At 45.1% G+C, this 16,675-nt stretch overlaps 1 protein-coding gene across 2 annotated transcripts in view; it reads right to left on the bottom strand.

Annotated features, from left to right (window-relative positions):
* Positions 1 to 16,675, bottom strand: part of SACS (sacsin molecular chaperone) — an 86,149-nt gene that overhangs the window by 57,503 nt on the left and 11,971 nt on the right. For both annotated transcript variants that reach the window (XM_043575135.1, XM_043575116.1), the window contains exon 2: positions 13,644 to 14,172. In XM_043575135.1, the coding sequence (XP_043431070.1) occupies positions 13,644 to 13,663 (20 nt within the window). In that variant the 5' untranslated portion in view covers positions 13,664 to 14,172. The remainder of the gene's footprint in view (positions 1 to 13,643; positions 14,173 to 16,675) is intronic.

Below are 16,675 nucleotides of genomic sequence, written 5' to 3' on the forward strand. Positions count from 1 at the left end.
TGTATTTTTTTTCCTTTGCTTTATAGTAAAAGAGGAGAGCCTGGACAGTCTTCCTCACCCAGAGGGTTTATAAATGGCCGCACACACATGCTGTCTTAGGGAACAATTATAGCGGCTGGCAGGAAGCCTCTACTGGAGGGGACACAAAGAAAATGCTAGTTAGAAATAGGTCAAGGGAGTTGTTTAAGGACAGTGACAGTGAATCCATTAAAAAACAAAACAACTGAATTTTACACGAGCGCTACAATCCAATAGAAGCTTCATCTATTAAAATTCTACATTTTGCTCATTTCCCAAACCATTTCAAATTTTCTCTTGATAGGATCTCGTTGGATGAATTAAATTGTTAGACGCTGGAAAAATGAAGATGTCTGCTTACTCACGGCTTATAAAAGTGAATATTTCTTAAGTACCAAGGACAAAATTTTTAAATAAGGAAAGCATAGATAATATTCAAATGTACATTTTTTTCAGAAGCCACCCAAATCGGAACTTAAGTTCATCCAAAACAAACCAAATGATTGCGCACTATTTATATCCTCTTTATAAATATAATGGCTAAGTAACTGACATATAAAACTCATCAATTAGAAAACTATTTAGGGCAATTGAATATGGTTCAGAAAATGTATTTTTTTTAAATTTTTTAATGTTTATTTATTTTTGAGAGAAAGGGTAGACAGAGCATGAGTGGGGGAGAGGCAGAGGGAGAGGGAGACACAGAATCTGAAGCAGGCTCCAGGCTCTGAGTTGTCAGCACAGAGCCCGACGTGGGGCTCGAACCCATGAACTGTGAGATCATGACCTGAGCCGAAGTCGGAAGCTCCGTGAGCTTAACCCACGGAGCCACCCAGGCGCCCCAGGAAACGTATTTTTAATTGCATTGGTAATTAAAATTTTATGTGTGTTTGTCTTTTAAGTCTTTGGTCACCTTCTTGTTTTCTAAACATTTTCCTTTTTTTGAGTAAATAACCTGCAGATATCGTAAATACAAGACAAATATTCCAAAAAGGAAATATTGCTTATTCTCTGCAAACCCTTCACCTACGCGTCCAATCAGCTGCCACGTCTGAGTGCCCCATCACACTAGCTATCTTTGAACCCGTTCCTTCCTGGTGTTCGTATTAGTTTGGGCTTTCCTCTCTCTTGCTCAGACCATGAGGTCAGGGCCCTAACTTTCCTCACTGCCCCAAATCCTTTCCCTTCAGTCAATCCTTCACAGTACCATTGAGTTATTCTAGAATGGAGTACGACAAAGCGTCTCCCCTTCATAACGATGTTCAGTACTTCAAGTTACCCGCATGATCAAGATCAAATGCTTGAAAGACAGGCTCACTTTCTAGCCTTGTCCCCTCCCCTCCTTCCTGAACATCCCCCCCCCAACCCCACCACCAAGAACGCTGCAGGCACGTTCACGTCTTTGGACTTGCTTTTGCACATTTCTAGCACATTCTGTTTCCTCCCGCAGCATCTGCCTCCTCCCTACCTCTTAAACTCAGTACCCATCCTTGGTGGCCCAGGTCAAATGCCCCTCCAGTTTTCCCTCTCAACCCAACACTGCCTAAGGAAAAACGGGAATGGGGCCGTGACAAATAAGGCTGTCGGGCCCTTTCTTATTCTCTTATAATACTTATAATACCGTGTACTTACATGGCTGCATCCCACTCTGGAGACAGGGAACCTTTTAAGAACAGAAAGCTGGTGTCGGTATCCCTCATCCACCCCCCCAGAGACTGGCACACGATCCAGCCAGTGCTTATGGAGTGAGTGAGGACCGACGAAGGTAAGCTGGGCAATTGCAAGATCTTTCTCTGAACGGCTGATGCAAAGCCAGAACCTTAGACTCGGACCATGCATCAGGGAAGCACTGATCTTATATTGAAGCTGTTAAGTGCGTGAACGGGGGACGTTGGAAACACTCCTTCGTATTTTAGGAGACAGCGATAAAACACTTGAGAGATGGGAAGAACCTGATAATCACGACTACCCAGACCCTACCCGTCCATCGATGCCCAGCCAGCAGAGCAGAAGGCTTCCTCTAGCGGAGCCGATGAGAAGAAACCTCTGTCTTCTTGAACATCGTTAGCACTTAACTTTCACGTATGGGTGACTGAAGAAGGAATGGATTGTCTTTATTCATAAACTATGGAAACGTCTCTCGCTCACAACCTCTCCCGTGTCGTTCCATGTCCCACAACACTCACGGCTGAAAACGGGGAGCCCAAGTTTTCATATACTTGGTTGCATACATGACCATTCCCTAGAGGCACTTCCCCACCTCCATACAAAGCAAGAACTAGAAGAAAAGTGGGTTGTTCTTATCTTTTTTTTTCTTTTCTGTAATACTCCTCTTAACGGACAGATATTAATACGTGGCACCAGAAAAAACTGGGAGCTGGTCTAACCTTTCATCGCAAACTCCAAAACAGTTTCTCACAGCCTGGGGAGAGGTACACTCCTTCACGACACAGAAGTTGGGGGAAAGCAATGATTCAAAAAGAGAAAAGAAAAGCAACAGGGCCAAAGGGAAGTTGGAACTCAGCCTATGGAAGATCAGACGGTAAGGAGTTATTGGCATTTGTGCGGAGTCTAAAAAATGTTTGTGGTCAATGCTGTGAGCATTTACTGGTCACTTCCTGTACTAAGGGCTTCCTTCAGGAGCTAGAAGTCCTGGTACACATCGACTGATTGCTCTGCTTGCCACATACACTTTAAAGTACACTCTATGCCCAATGTGGGCCTTGAACTCATGACCCCAAGATCAAGAGTCTCATGCTCTACCAACTGAGCCAGCCAGGTACCACTAAACATTTCTTTTTTGTCTTAATATATAGGTGATACCAATCCATTTACACATGAAAGTACCATCTGCTCACGTAGGATGATGATCTGAGATCCGGTGACGAAGCCGCTGGGGAGGATCTCTGGAGCAGGAGACCCTCGGTGGGCCATGAAGTTCAAGTACGTAATTCCTTACTAAGTCCTTGCAACTGAATTTGTTCCTAAAACCTAAACTTCCTCAAGCTTAAAAAGTCTTTTCAGGTGTGAGAATAATGAATTTTAAAACTTCCATTTTGTAATAGATGACTCCCCACGAGAAAGATATTAAATTAAACTATGTTAGTTATTCCGCTTTAATGACCTTACGGTAGAAATCAGCCACCAACACTAGGCGTGGCTTCAACAGTCGACTGACTGGATGCAGGAGGTTCAGAAGACAACTTAATTCATGGAGAATCCACTTTACCCATGACGGGCATGAACTAAAGAACCTTAACCCTTGGAGCAGACTTCGCGAAATAAGTTTAGGCAAACTGATAACATAACTCGGAAAGCACTTACTTCCAAAAAGCAAACTAACAATTGCCTGTTTCAGAATTGGAAATAAGGGTTTGTAACAAGCTCTTACTGTGACATGACCTATGGATCCACAGAGTATGACAATAGGCACTGCTATGCAGCAAAATGTAGATATGTTTGCCTTTTACGGTGACTGGTCAGTGGGCAGAGAGAAACGATCATTTGCCTCTGCACTTAATACGATGTCTGCAAAGCACGTGTTGTCCTTGAAAACCTGTCCTCTCCTATAACTCAACCGGAGTTTTAAGCTAAGCCTTCCCTCATTAGAAAAAAAAAAAAAAAGGAAAACAAGACAGTAGACAGGTACAAGGGGTCTGGAACGCACCCTTCTCTTTGAAGAACACGTTTGCTTTGTTCTTCTGCATGCAGGTGGAAAGAAGGGATAAATTACAGTGTGTGAACTCTGTTCCTTGGATTCTGCATTTAGTCACCATTTCCTTGCAACATGGCAAGGGGCGGTTCCTTTAATTCTTTTGGGGAGAAGGGAGCAATTTACTTTCATGTCAGAATGTCATGGGGTGCCTGGGGGGCTCAGTCGGTTAAGGGTCTGACTCCTGATTTCAGCTCAGGTCATGATCTCACCGTTCATGAGTTCGAGCCTCACATCGTGCTCTGTGCCGACGGGGCAGAGCTTGCTTGGGAGTCTCTCTCTCCCCTCTCTCTCTCTCGCCTCCACCCCACTTGCTCTCTCACCATAAATAAATGAACTTTAAACAAATTTTTTTTAATGTCAAGGTGTTTGGCCAGGCCTACCTATGCCGGAGGTCCCAATAAGACAGAACCACTTTTGTGCAGCCTTTCTGTTTTTCATATTTTAGAAGATCCTTCAAGGGATTTTTTTTCCTATTCATTCTATGAGAGATTTTATATAGAACCTGTTACTTGGTCTAGAAGCCGCCGTAGGCTTCCGATTGTGTCCGGCTCGGAAAAGAATTAATGTTTCTGTCTGCACTGTGTTTCTTATGGCTGTGGCTTTCAATCATAATAAATTAGAAAAACCAGAATAATTTATGTCAAGAATTCACATATAGAGCATTTTTCCTACTGTTTAATTAAAATTTAAGATATATAAAATAAATAAATAAATAAATAAATAAATAATAAAATAAAATTTAAGATATATATATACATATATCTTCAATTTGACTCTAAGTTATCATTTCCAAATGACATTTTTGTCCCCTTAAGAGAGTCAGTAAATGAGATTATTTAAAACCCTAGTGTCTTGGGGCGCCTGGCTGGCTCAGTTGGTTAAGCGTCCGACTTCAGCTCAGGCCACGATCTCACAGTTCGTGGGTTCGAGCCCCACGGCCGGCTCTGTGCTGACAGCTCAGAGGCTGGAGCCTGCTTCGGATTCTGTGTCTCCTTCTCCCTCTGCCCCTCCCCCACTTGTCTCTCGCTCTCTCAAAAATAAATAAACATTAAAAAAAAATCTTTTAAAAATAAAAAAATAAATAAAACCCTAGTGTCTTATGCTGGGTAATAAATTAACTCTATATTCTTCTCAAGAAACATCTACCAGTTGATTTTTCAGCAAAGAGTACCTTCTTAAGCAGGTTTAAAGGGTGATGATTCCGGGGCACCTGGGTGGCTCAGTCGGTTGAGCGTCCGACTTCGGCTCAGGTCACGATCTCGCGGTCCGTGAGTTCGAGCCCTGTGTCGGGCTCTGTGCCGCCGGCTCGGAGCCTGGAGCCTGCTTCGGGTTCTGTGTCTCCCTCTCTCTCTGCCCTTCCCCCACTTGTGCTCTTGTGCTCTCTCTTTGCCTCTCAACAATAAAATAAATGTAAAAAAAAATTAAAAAAAAAATAAGGGGTGACAATTCCAATGCCTACAAACGTTAAATAACGAACGTATTTCCATCTCTGTTAATGCCCCCCCTCCTTCCTGATCCCTCTGGGGGGTCGCAGGGAACTTCCTCTGGCACCGCCCACAGAGCTCCCTCCTTCCAAACGCACCTGCCTGGAGTGCAGAAGCCTCCAGGGCTCTTTCGGGGTGACCCCTGCAGTTTGAGAAGGGCCACCACACAGCCGCACCCGCCGGGGCCTTGCCGTGGGGACCGGCACAAAACGGAGGGCAGGACTGGCTCTAACGTGCCGAAGTAAAGAGAAAGAGGGGAAGGAACAAACTCAGCAGAACGTCAGTAAGTATTCAATCTGCGTAATGAGCGTGTGGGTGTTCATCGCAATGGTGCCTTCTACCTCTACGGACGCCGAAGAGCTTTCGGGATAATATATTTTGAAAGGGGGTATGGGGGTCCGAGGGCCAGGCACACGACTTCTGCCAATCACGGCAGAAAAGATAGGGTGAAGGCCCAGGCTCCATTCCACCTACACCGAATGGCCTCTGCCTCTCGCGTCCACTCTCCACTCGGCTCACCTGGTCGGGACCACATCCACAGAGCCTCAGGGCACTTTCGCCGCAGGCTGAGTCCACCAACAGGAGGGTCAACGCGAGAGTGACGTCAGAGAACCCATTCCCCCAACACCCATCCCACATCCTCACCCCACGGCCTGACCGGTGTCTTTCAACCAAAGGTCACCTCTCAAGGGACGTTGTTCCTTGTCCTTCAAGGTTCAGGCAACCGTTTCCGCCCTGGTCCCCCTGGCCTCGGGAGGTAACGGTGCCTCGGCTGTCAGGTTCCTCGGCATTTGCCGGTTCCTTTTCACCACTGCATGTAAACCCTTGGCTTATCCTAAGCTGACTGCGGGGACCCTGTCTGATAGAGCGCTCACCAGAGCGTGATTGCCTATTCCGTCCACGAAGGAGAAGGTGAATCCGACTTACTATTCTGAGAAGCAGCAGCGTGCCTGGCTGGCAGGGAGCCACTGCAGACCATTCCTGAGTATGTCTGTCCCTCCTTCCCTCCCCAGATTCCTCCCCTTGCTCACTGGCGATGGATTTCTTTTTTTTTTTTTTTAATTTTTTTTTTAACGTTTATTTATTTTTGAGACAGAGAGAGACAGGGCATGAACAGGGGAGGGGCAGAGAGCGAGGGAGACACAGAATCCGAAGCAGGCTCCAGGCTCTGAGCCGTCAGCACAGAGCCCGACGCAGGGCTCAAACTCCCGGACCGCGAGATCGTGACCTGAGCTGAAGTTGGCCGTTCAACCGACGGAGCCACCCAGGCGCCCCTGGAGATGTATTTCTTACTGCTCTGAAGCTGACAGCTCCGGATCAGCCGCAGATCAGACACTAGGCTGCAAGTACCCCACGGAAGGGCTTAGAGCCGCACATGCAGGCTGAGGTCGCCCTCCCCCGGGAGCCAGAAAAATGGAAACCGCAGGGAAACCACGCTGGCCGTGTCGTCACCACTCGGTGAGGGCCGCCACCTGTCTCGTCCTCCGCGGCCTCCTGATGACGATGCTTTCCCTAAAGATACCGTGTGGTGTCCACCAGGATTCTGCCCCCCGCCCCCGCCTCTTTGCGTCTTGTGTTTTCCATTGGATGGCCAAAGGCACTGGAGAAGCCCCTCCCCAGGCAGACCCTGGGGACACACGCGGACACACCGAGGGGATGATAGTGGCAAGAAGGCAAATCCCTGCAACTGACCTAGAGGGGTAAGACCGACCGGCTTCCGACGGCTCCTCGGGTCAGGAGGGCGGGAGGCAGCACAACTCCTGTGACCGCTGTGTGATGGCAGAAGCCGTCGCGGAGGGCTAGATGTCGTGCGACTTTCTGGAAAACCCCGGGCCCAAACGGGGTCACTTATGTTAAGAGCGTCACATCAGCAAACCAAGACTTAATACCTAACCCAACTGCAGTCTCACCCGCCTCCGAAATGTAACCTTTAACCAGTCAACAGGGAATCTCCGCTCAGCGCTAGCAAACATGCTGACAGACCCCTTCCACTCTCCTTAGGAGGGTGACCTTGCCTACACCAATGCATTCTTCGCTAATAATTTCCCTTTTTCCACTCCGTCTCTGCCTTCAAAAACCTTTCCTTTTCTAGACCTCCTTTCTATTTGCTACGTGGGATGCCGCCTGATTCGTGAATTTGATCTTTTAAATCACCCCGTCGAATTTTTGTTGCTTCATAGAAGTAATCGTAGCAAGTGTTACCTTTTCTTGGGCATTCTGGGTCCCATGCTACGCTAAGTGTCTTACGCTCGTGACTTCTAACGTTGTAGGCACTATGATCACCATACTAAGAAAAAGTAACGTACTCAAGGCCATGTAACTGTAAATATCAAAGCTGAGACTCAAAGCAAACATGTCTGGCTCAAGAGTTAATACTCTTTCCATTACACAATTTGTTTTCTCTGAAAGGAGGTGGAAAGATATCTGTTCCGAGTTTGTTTTGTTTGGGTGCAGAGGTATCTAAGGAGAAGAGAAGAGAAGAGAGAGAGAGAGAGAGAGAGAGAGGATACAGAAGAGGCAGGACAGGCCCCATCCTCCTCTCTCTGCTCATACATAAGGGACTGGTTTTGAGCCTATGAGGACAGAAACTCAGGCACAGTGCCGATGAGAAGTTGGACTGGATTAAGTCCACACAGCACTGCTTCCCCTTAGAGAACACAATCAGCCCAGGCTCGAGGAGAAGCCACTCCTCTCCCCTCACTGCCCTGTCCCCAGGTTTCAGAGTCGTTTGGGGCTCAAGGTGTCCACAGGGGATAATGTCTTACAGAAGCACCTGCTGCAGAGACCTTGACAAGTCCCCTTGACTTGAGAGGCTCAAGAGGAAAGAAAGGGAGCAAATTCATTCCTGAGCCCGTATAAGACGTCACCACCCTGAGGAGGCCCCGACACGGCCAGGGAAGAATTTACGCAGAACAAGAGGAGCATGGGGGGGTTAAGGTCTGATCAGACAGGTGAAGGCTTGGAGCCATTGGAGATATGGATGTAAATATTAACTGACCTTATTTATACTCGTGAACTACTGGAACCGAGGAGGTGTGGAATAGTGACTAAGCCACGTGTTCTTTCTTTGGACTCCTAAAACCCTGGCTCTTTGTTGGGGTCACTGCCATTAGACCCATGGCTTCAAGCCTGCGTCTGCTCCTGCCCCCTCGTGAGAACGCCAAGGTCTGGCTTCTTTTCCTGGCCCTCCGCCGCCTGCCTGCTCTTTCCTTTCTCGGCTTCGTTTCATACACTAGGTCTCAGCTTCCTTGTCTGTTCTCCTGAAGACTGGACTCCACTCTCCCATCTGAGTTTTTCTTACTCCTAGTGTGTTCCAGGGGGAAAAAACAAAACATGCATTTGGTTTTTGTCTCCTTGGGCCTGGGACAGAGCTTGGAAATTTCCTGAGCCACAGGGCTCGTTTGTGTATGCTAATGAGATCACTTGTGGCGGAACTGTTAGGTAGGTTCAGGACCAGCGGCTAGACACAGAAGAACCCATCGTGTGATTTGTGGTTTAGAACTTTCGGCTGCCCCCCACCCCCGACCTCCAGGGAGGGGAGAGGGGCTGCAAATTGACTTCGGCCACGGATGACTTGACCAATTTTGCCTCCCAAGTCAAACTTCAGTAAAACCCCCGAAACAACGAGGCTCAGGGAGCTTCCGGGTGGGTGAACACACTAAGCTGACGGGAGGGCCCGGAAACTCTGCACACCCCTTCCCCCCAAGTCTTGTCCACTGCTTCTCTTCCACTTGGCTGTGACTGAGTCACTTGCGAGTGAAGTGCCGAGTTCTGAGTCGTTCCACTGAGACGCTGAACCTGAGGGAGGGCATCATGGGAATCCCTGAATTTGTAGTTGGGCGGCCTGGAGATCCCACTTGTGTCTGGCCCCTGAAGTGGGGGGCCAGACCTGTAGGGTCTGTGCTAACTCTTGGTAGTGTCGGTTGGAGAATTAGGAGACTGATTGCTTTGGGGAAAGATGGCACAACATCCACCCTAAGTAGGTTGGTGTCGATATTTGTCTTGATTGTATCTAACGTGGTAAGGATACTCTCGCAGCCTTGGCGAGGACACTGACAAACACGTGCACGAACCACCACGGAGCCATCAGGCAAGAGCCTCCAACACCCTTCTGTCCCGCCGAGAGCCGTCATCATCTCTCGCCTGGATTGTTCCAGCAACCCATAAGGGGTCTCCCCACTTCTATACCTGGCCCTCTACGCAGCAGCCAGAGGGATCCTCTAAACACGTAAATCAGAGCACATCACTCCTTAAAACGCTGCAGTGGACTCCCAGTTCCTTCACAGTGACCTGGTGCCCAGCTACCTGTTCAACCGCATCATCAACTGGCCATCATTCACCTCACTCCGTGCCTGTCACCTCCTTATTCTTGGAACACTCCAGGCAGCTCCCACCTAGAGGCTTCGCACGGGTTCCCCTACCTGGAACCTTCTTCCCCTAAATAGCTTGTGATTATTGCCTCCCCTCCTTCAAGTGTTTGCTCAGATTTCACCCTTCTCCACGAGGTCTGTCCCGACCTTCCTATTTAAAATTGTGACACATCTTCTCATACAACCCCTTCAGACTCCCACCTCCTTGTCCCGGCCTAGCGTTCCTTTTGTTCCGTCATAGAAGATAGCATATAATTTAATCATGCATTGCATTTGTTGTTTCTTTTCCCTCTTTCCTTGCTAGAATGTAAGAGTCACAAAGTCCACATTTCCTTGCTAGAATGTAAGAGTCACAATTCTTTCCCTGATGTATTCCAAGTGCCCGGCACATGATAAATGTACGATACACGTTAGGCGAGTGGATGATTTTAAGAACAGAGGTTTGTTTGAAGGACCCTGATGGACAGTGCTGCCCTGTAATCCCCAGGTTAGATGTGGAAGTGGCTGCATTTGGTAGACCCTGGGAGACGCTGGGAGAGGCAGGTCTAGTCACGCTGGTCCGGAGCTTGCTTGAACCTGGGCTCTCTCCTTGACCAACCTTTAAAAAAGCTCCTCTGAGCCCTCTGTTCAGTGAGGACTTGCCTTTGGGCTGTGACCTTGACTTGTCTAGCCCGGTTTTAACAAGAATCCACTAAGTCAGTTTAGCAAAAATCTCCCTCCCCTTAAGATGTGATTTCCCTCAATATTCAACCAAATTCCTTAACCCCTACCCCTGATACCCGGTCACCATGGCCTGCCTTCAGCAAGAATTCTGTCAAGTTGGTTTAGCAAGAATCCCCCTACACTGGATATCTTCTCTTATTAATTTTCCATACCCTGGTCCCCTCACTCTGCTCATTGGCTATAAGCCCCCAGTTGCCATTGCCGTATTTGGATTTGAGCCCAGTCTCTCTCCCCTGTTGCAATGGTCTTGACATCTCTTTCAATAGTCCTGAATAAAGTCTTCCTTACCATTTTAACAAGTGTCAGAATAAATTTTTCTTTAACCAACCCTATGAGTTTGAGCAAGTCACATAATTTCTGTGTCTCATCTGTCAGACCCATAAGAGAGGATCCCAGACATCGCCACTAGCCTGAATCAATACCAAAGATGCCAAGCTCGTTAGCACATTGTAACTAGAATTGTTTCCTAGGCATCATTGGGGGCAATTTCCCCAAATGTGGCCCACCCTTCCGTATCCTGGAATCTGCTTCTACACTGTCACACACTGAAGCTCCAGAAGCTTCCTGACGGCAATAGAGAGAGAACCAATCCGAAAGTAGCCTTCAACAAGTGAGATCAAGTCTCAACTTTTAGTTCAAATATTCATATGGCACATTCAACGATACATCTGCCTTAATTTTAGCATAACACTTGATATTGCTTATTAGATAGACAATGTAACTAACTTCTTTTCCCAAAACATTTACATAAATCTAGTACCTTAGTAAGGGCCTGACTTGCTGACACTGTGACCACATGACCCCCCACCACACACACACACACACACACCCAGGGATTCGTGATACAACCCCCCCCCCAACCAGAGCTCAAGAAGCCCAGACTAGATCTTTTTCAGCTTTAAAAATTATATTGCCCCAGGAACAAGGAGACCAGGCAATCAAGTTTTATAGATTTATGGTCTTAATAAGACAGGTTTTAAATGCCTTAATAAAAGTGTGTACTTATAAAGATGACCTTAAGATAGATACGTTGACCCTCAACTCATGTACTGCACTCTATGTATTCATACATGTTGCTATATCCAGTCACTGACATTTTGGCTTTAAAAAAAATTTTTTTAATGTTTATTTTTGAGAGAGAGAGACAGAGTGTGAGTGGGGAAAGAGCAGAGAGAGAGAGACAGGAGGGACACAGAATCCGAAGGAGGCTCCGGGCTCTGAGCTGTCAGCACAGAGCCCGACGTGGGGCTCGAACCCACAAACCACGAGATCATGACCTGAGCTGAAGTCGGATGCTCAACTGACTGAGCCACCCAGGCACCCCCAACATTTTGGCTTTAAGTAAATAAGTAAATAAGCTTCAAGTAAATAAATACATCAGTTGTGAGGAAATTCTAAAGCACCCAAAGCCTACATAATCTGCAAAGATATACCCGAAGTTAATATACTTTTTGCTAGCTATAAATAGAATTTATCAGCCAATGACTACAAAGACAATTGAACATGTTGTTTTCTCAACATCTGTCAGATGCTTTCAAATCAATCCTGACTGTTGAAAAGTTGGACTTCAGTATAACTGTACAGCATTAATGCTTTATTTTAAAATAAATTTATAAGGGAGCGTGGGGGGCTCAGACAGTTAAGCGTCCAACTTCAGCTCAGGTCAGGATCTCCTGGTTTGTGAGTTCGAGCCCCACATCGGGCTCTGTGCTGACAGCTCAGAGCCTGGAGCCCGCCTTGGATTCTGCGTCTCCCTCTCTCTCTGCCCCTCTCTCATGCAAACTCTGTCTCTCTCTCTCTTTCAAAAATAAATACACATTAAAAAAATAAAATAAATTTACAAATGAAATTATTTTTAACCGATCAGTCAACTGGTAAGTTGAATGAATTCACCTTTAGTTTGAAAGGCAATGACTTTCATAACTAAGAAGACATTATACAGAAGCACTTTAAAAGGTAAAAAAAAAAAGAGGGGCACTTGGGTGGTTCAGTCAGTTAAGCACCCACTCTTGATTCCCACTCAGGTCATGATCACAGGGTGATAAGATCGAGCCCTGCATCAGGCTCTGCACTGAGCATGGAGACTGCTTAAGATTCTCTCTCTGGCCCTCCCCCACTGGCATACGTGTGCAGGCACGTGTGTGAGTGCACCTGCACACACGCGTGCTCTCTCTCTCTACTAAAAGAAAGGTAAAAAAAAAAAAAAGAAAAAAGTCAGAACTACTGTGAGAAAACACGTACAGTGATACATAAGTATATTTCTCTCACGTCTAAGCAATTTAGTATCAGTAAGGGTACGAAAATCTATCTTAGATGGCTTCTTATTATACTAAAAAATACAGAAAATAGTCAGATATTCCAATTGGGCAATAAAAATCAAAACCATGATGTAGTCTCAATTCGTGTGTACATTCACATATTTAGGTAACAAGCAGTCGCAAAATTAATCCTGATTTGCTAGAAGGCAAGTACTATTGAAAAAGTTACACTTACCTCCACGGCCTAATGAAGAAAACACTTAAGAATTTTTATTTTGGAAAAATTTGAAAGAGAAAAACAAAAACTGGGCTTCTTCAACGGTAAGCCAAGTTTGAAAGCCAACTTGGAAAAGCCTTCCATCCACAGATATCATTAGGTTATAAGATGTGAAGCCTTACGTGGTCCCTGTGGCACGAAAATTTTATTTATTGAACATAACTATTTGAATACAGCATTCCAAATCAATGAAAGAATGTTTTGCTATATGCTTAAGAAAAAAAAGAATACATGGAAATTTAAGGGGTAATTATAAATATTATATTTTTGCATAAATCCTCAAGCCTGCAAAAGAAGCATATGTTCTCATAAAATAGCAATTAAATTTCAGGAAAGGAGTGAACTTTGTTGTTATCATAGTTCTCAAAGTCAATGCAGACTGCGTTCCCCCTCTCTCTCTCTCTCTCTCTCTCTCTCTCCCCCACCCTTTCCTGGGTTATCTGATACAATTTCAGGTACTTCACAGTTCTTTATTTAACATTTTCTGAATAATCATATGGCCAGTAAGAGGCACTAACATATACACTTGAAGAAGGAGAGAACGGGGTAGATCCAATCAACTGTCCCTTACAGCAGCCACACCAGAAGACAGAAAATCAAAAACCATCTGGACGAAGGTAAGGAACGATTTTCAACCCCTGGTAATTCCAGTTAGAACTAAAGTACCTATAGTTGATTCACTTTCATCTCTAGAAAGCTTTCACCTGTTTTTGCCTACCTATGTTTCACTTGGGAAAACCCGATAAACCTTGAAATATCAGTGCAAATTGTCGTAATTGAAAACATGAGCTCATTTACCTATTATCCTTGGCCTCCATTATCACTTCCGGAATATGTGTCGGTGAAAATCATGAAACTCTTTTTCTGTCTTCTAAGTCTTTCGTTTGTGTTTCCTTTGAATGTGTACTCCAAGCTCAGCTCTGCCTGGCCGGTAAAAAGCCCGTGTTGCCCTCAGTGTCCATTCATCATCTGACGCCCGGAAGCATAGCTGCGTTTTGTGGTGTTCCCTCACGTGTGACTCTCCAGACTGAAAGCCGAAAGTGGTTGCCTCCTTGGGTTATGCGCCTGATCGAGCAACCCACAGTTCTTCAGGTAAAATAGTACTGGTTGGGCAATGGTTTTTGGCTATTCCCCACGGCACAAACGAGCTATTTTCATCTGAGAATCTTCTGTATTTTCTTCACGAAGGTGGTGAGGAAAACTGTCACAGAAGTTTTGGGGCTCGGTGTTCCTCCCCCTCATCTCAGCAGATGTGAAATGCTCACGGGCGAGAGCCTTTCTTCTTGCTCTGGTGATGATACCTGCTTTTCCACGTCACTTTTGGACCCTGAGAGAAAAATCAAGGAAGGTTAAAGGAAGGAGTAAGGAAAAGTACGCGGAGTAAATGCACTGAAAATGTAATTCCTCGTGGAAGACAGCCACGGTTCTTATTTCCAGCGACTTTCTAATTATAAACTGCTGGTTGCTCTGTGGCCCTGCCAAACAGCATGGCATTTATCCCTCCCTCACAACCAACAGATGCACATGGCGGCCTCGGTAAATTAAAAAAAAAAACCTACTTAATTTAGTTTCCTGTTCTCACTCCCTAGGCATTTCTTCTCATTTCTCTATTTCTCTGGCTTCTTTCAAGTGAAATATGTGCTTCACATGATGTATCTTTTGCCGGGCACAGTTCCATTAAATCCAAAGCTGAGACATTACATATATCACAACTCACGTTTGAAAGCAAAACATCTACATCAGAAAGAGAAAAGAAAATGTGTCTTTCAGAAAGCCTTTCTTTCTAGTATAGTCTCAATAACCACTAGTACCTGCCAGCAGTCTAACATCTTAAGAAACAAACTAGAAAAAAAAAATGACTAACTTTGACAACGGTGATAAGCCAGAGGGACACATGAGACTGAATTTTCTACCCGTTCATACAACGCTCTTGAGTATAAATGCTTGATAATTTTAGACAGTACCACACTTCAACAGTTCTTTGGAGTAGATAGAAGAGAGGTAGCATTGCTAAGATGTTTAATATGTTAACGAAACTTGAATGCAGAAAGGTAAGTAACGGTGTTCAAGCCCACTCAACCAGGAACTGATAAACCAGAAACTGGAAAAACAGCTCCTGGACTCCTATTCTACTTTTTGTTAGCCGACAATATTTCATTGTGGACAAAAGTCATTTAGAGAGAGTAATCTAAGCTATGCTTATAATACTATAGATTCTTGACTTCATGAAAACCAAAGAACTCAAAACTCACTGTAAACTATTTCCCGAAAACACTTCCCCAATAACTTGTTATAATAAAAATATTACCAGGCATCATGAGTGAGATTAATTGAAACAAACCAAACCAAATCTTAATGACGCTTTCATATAAAAACGTGCATAATGAAATTTGAATGCCGTGTGTCAAGAATTAGAGAAATTTTGCATTTAAATTTTTAATTAAAGAATTAAAATTAAATTAAGAATTTATAGGGCGCCTGGGTGACTCAGTCGGTTGAGTGTCCGACTCTTAATTTCAGCTCAGGTCGTGATCTCAGGGTCGTGAGACTGAGCCCTGCATCGGACTCCGCACTGGGCATGGAACCTGCTTGGGATTCTCTCCCTCTCTCTCTCTGCCCCTCACCCCTGTGCATTCTCTCTCTCTCTCTCTCTCTCTCTCTCTCTCTCTCTCTCTCTCTTCCTCTTTCTCTCTCTCTCCGAAAAAGAAAAAAAAAGGAAATTACATAACAAGAAGATGAAACTCTTTTGTATGACAATGGATTTCAGAAATTAGACTCTTCGATTTGAAATGTTCAGTTTAAGAGAAGTTATGTGTAATAAAGTGGAAGATTAGAATCAGTTTCTTTACCTGTAAAACAAGGATATGTCTTCTGACTAAAAATGATTTTGTCAATTAAAATGTCATGTTAAATATAAACATAAAATATAAATGTACTGTAGAACAGACACAGGTTTTATATAAATGTTTATGATAAAATATGAAATTCCAAGGGGAATCTGGAATCACTTATACTCAAATAGAGGCCTTCAGCCGCACGTTTTATGTGCTCATGGTGTTCTGCCTCTGTGGGAGCGTTAGAGAAAAACAGAAGTATTGACTTAAGTGTAACACTGCAAGTTCATGCTTATTAGCCTCACTGAAGGAGTTTCCAGCTCTAATTCCAGTCTGTCAATATCTTTTTTTTTTTTCAACATTTATTTATTTTTGGGACAGAGAGAGACAGAGCATGAACGGGGGAGGGGCAGAGAGAGAGGGAGACACAGAATCGGAAACAGGCTCCAGGCTCTGAGCCGTCAGCCCAGAGCCCGACCGGGGCTCGAACTCACGGACCGCGAGATCGTGACCTGGCTGATGTTGGACGCTTAACCGACTGCGCCACCCAGGCGCCCCTGTCAATATCTTTTGAAAAACATATTCTGAGATCTGCAATTTTAATTAGCTTTATATCACCTGGCATGTTTTGCAAAATTGCAATACAACGTAGGAGAACCCTGTGGCAAATTATTAGAATGTTCCTCCAGAGGGACAATGATACATTGATGACAAAAAAAAAAAAAAAACGATCTCTGAATAGTTTTTACTACACAACTCTGAGCCCTAATGAAAGTCCCGTCATCGAGCACATCAAGCTATCAATATTAGCAAGATACAACAGCTTTGCCCAGTGTATCACCAAGGCCAAGGTACAGTCTTTCTGCTGACCCCTCCACGGTGCTGCCAGTCTAAAAATGTTGTCAAAGGGGACATTGACATGACGTGTTCTCGATGAACCCATGCTGGGTCCCAGGGATAACCGTGCCCTTGTCTAACAGCCCCTTAATTCTCTTT

The sequence above is a fragment of the Prionailurus bengalensis genome, chromosome A1, assembly GCF_016509475.1.
Source record: "Prionailurus bengalensis isolate Pbe53 chromosome A1, Fcat_Pben_1.1_paternal_pri, whole genome shotgun sequence".
Classification (NCBI taxonomy): Eukaryota; Metazoa; Chordata; class Mammalia; order Carnivora; family Felidae; genus Prionailurus; species Prionailurus bengalensis.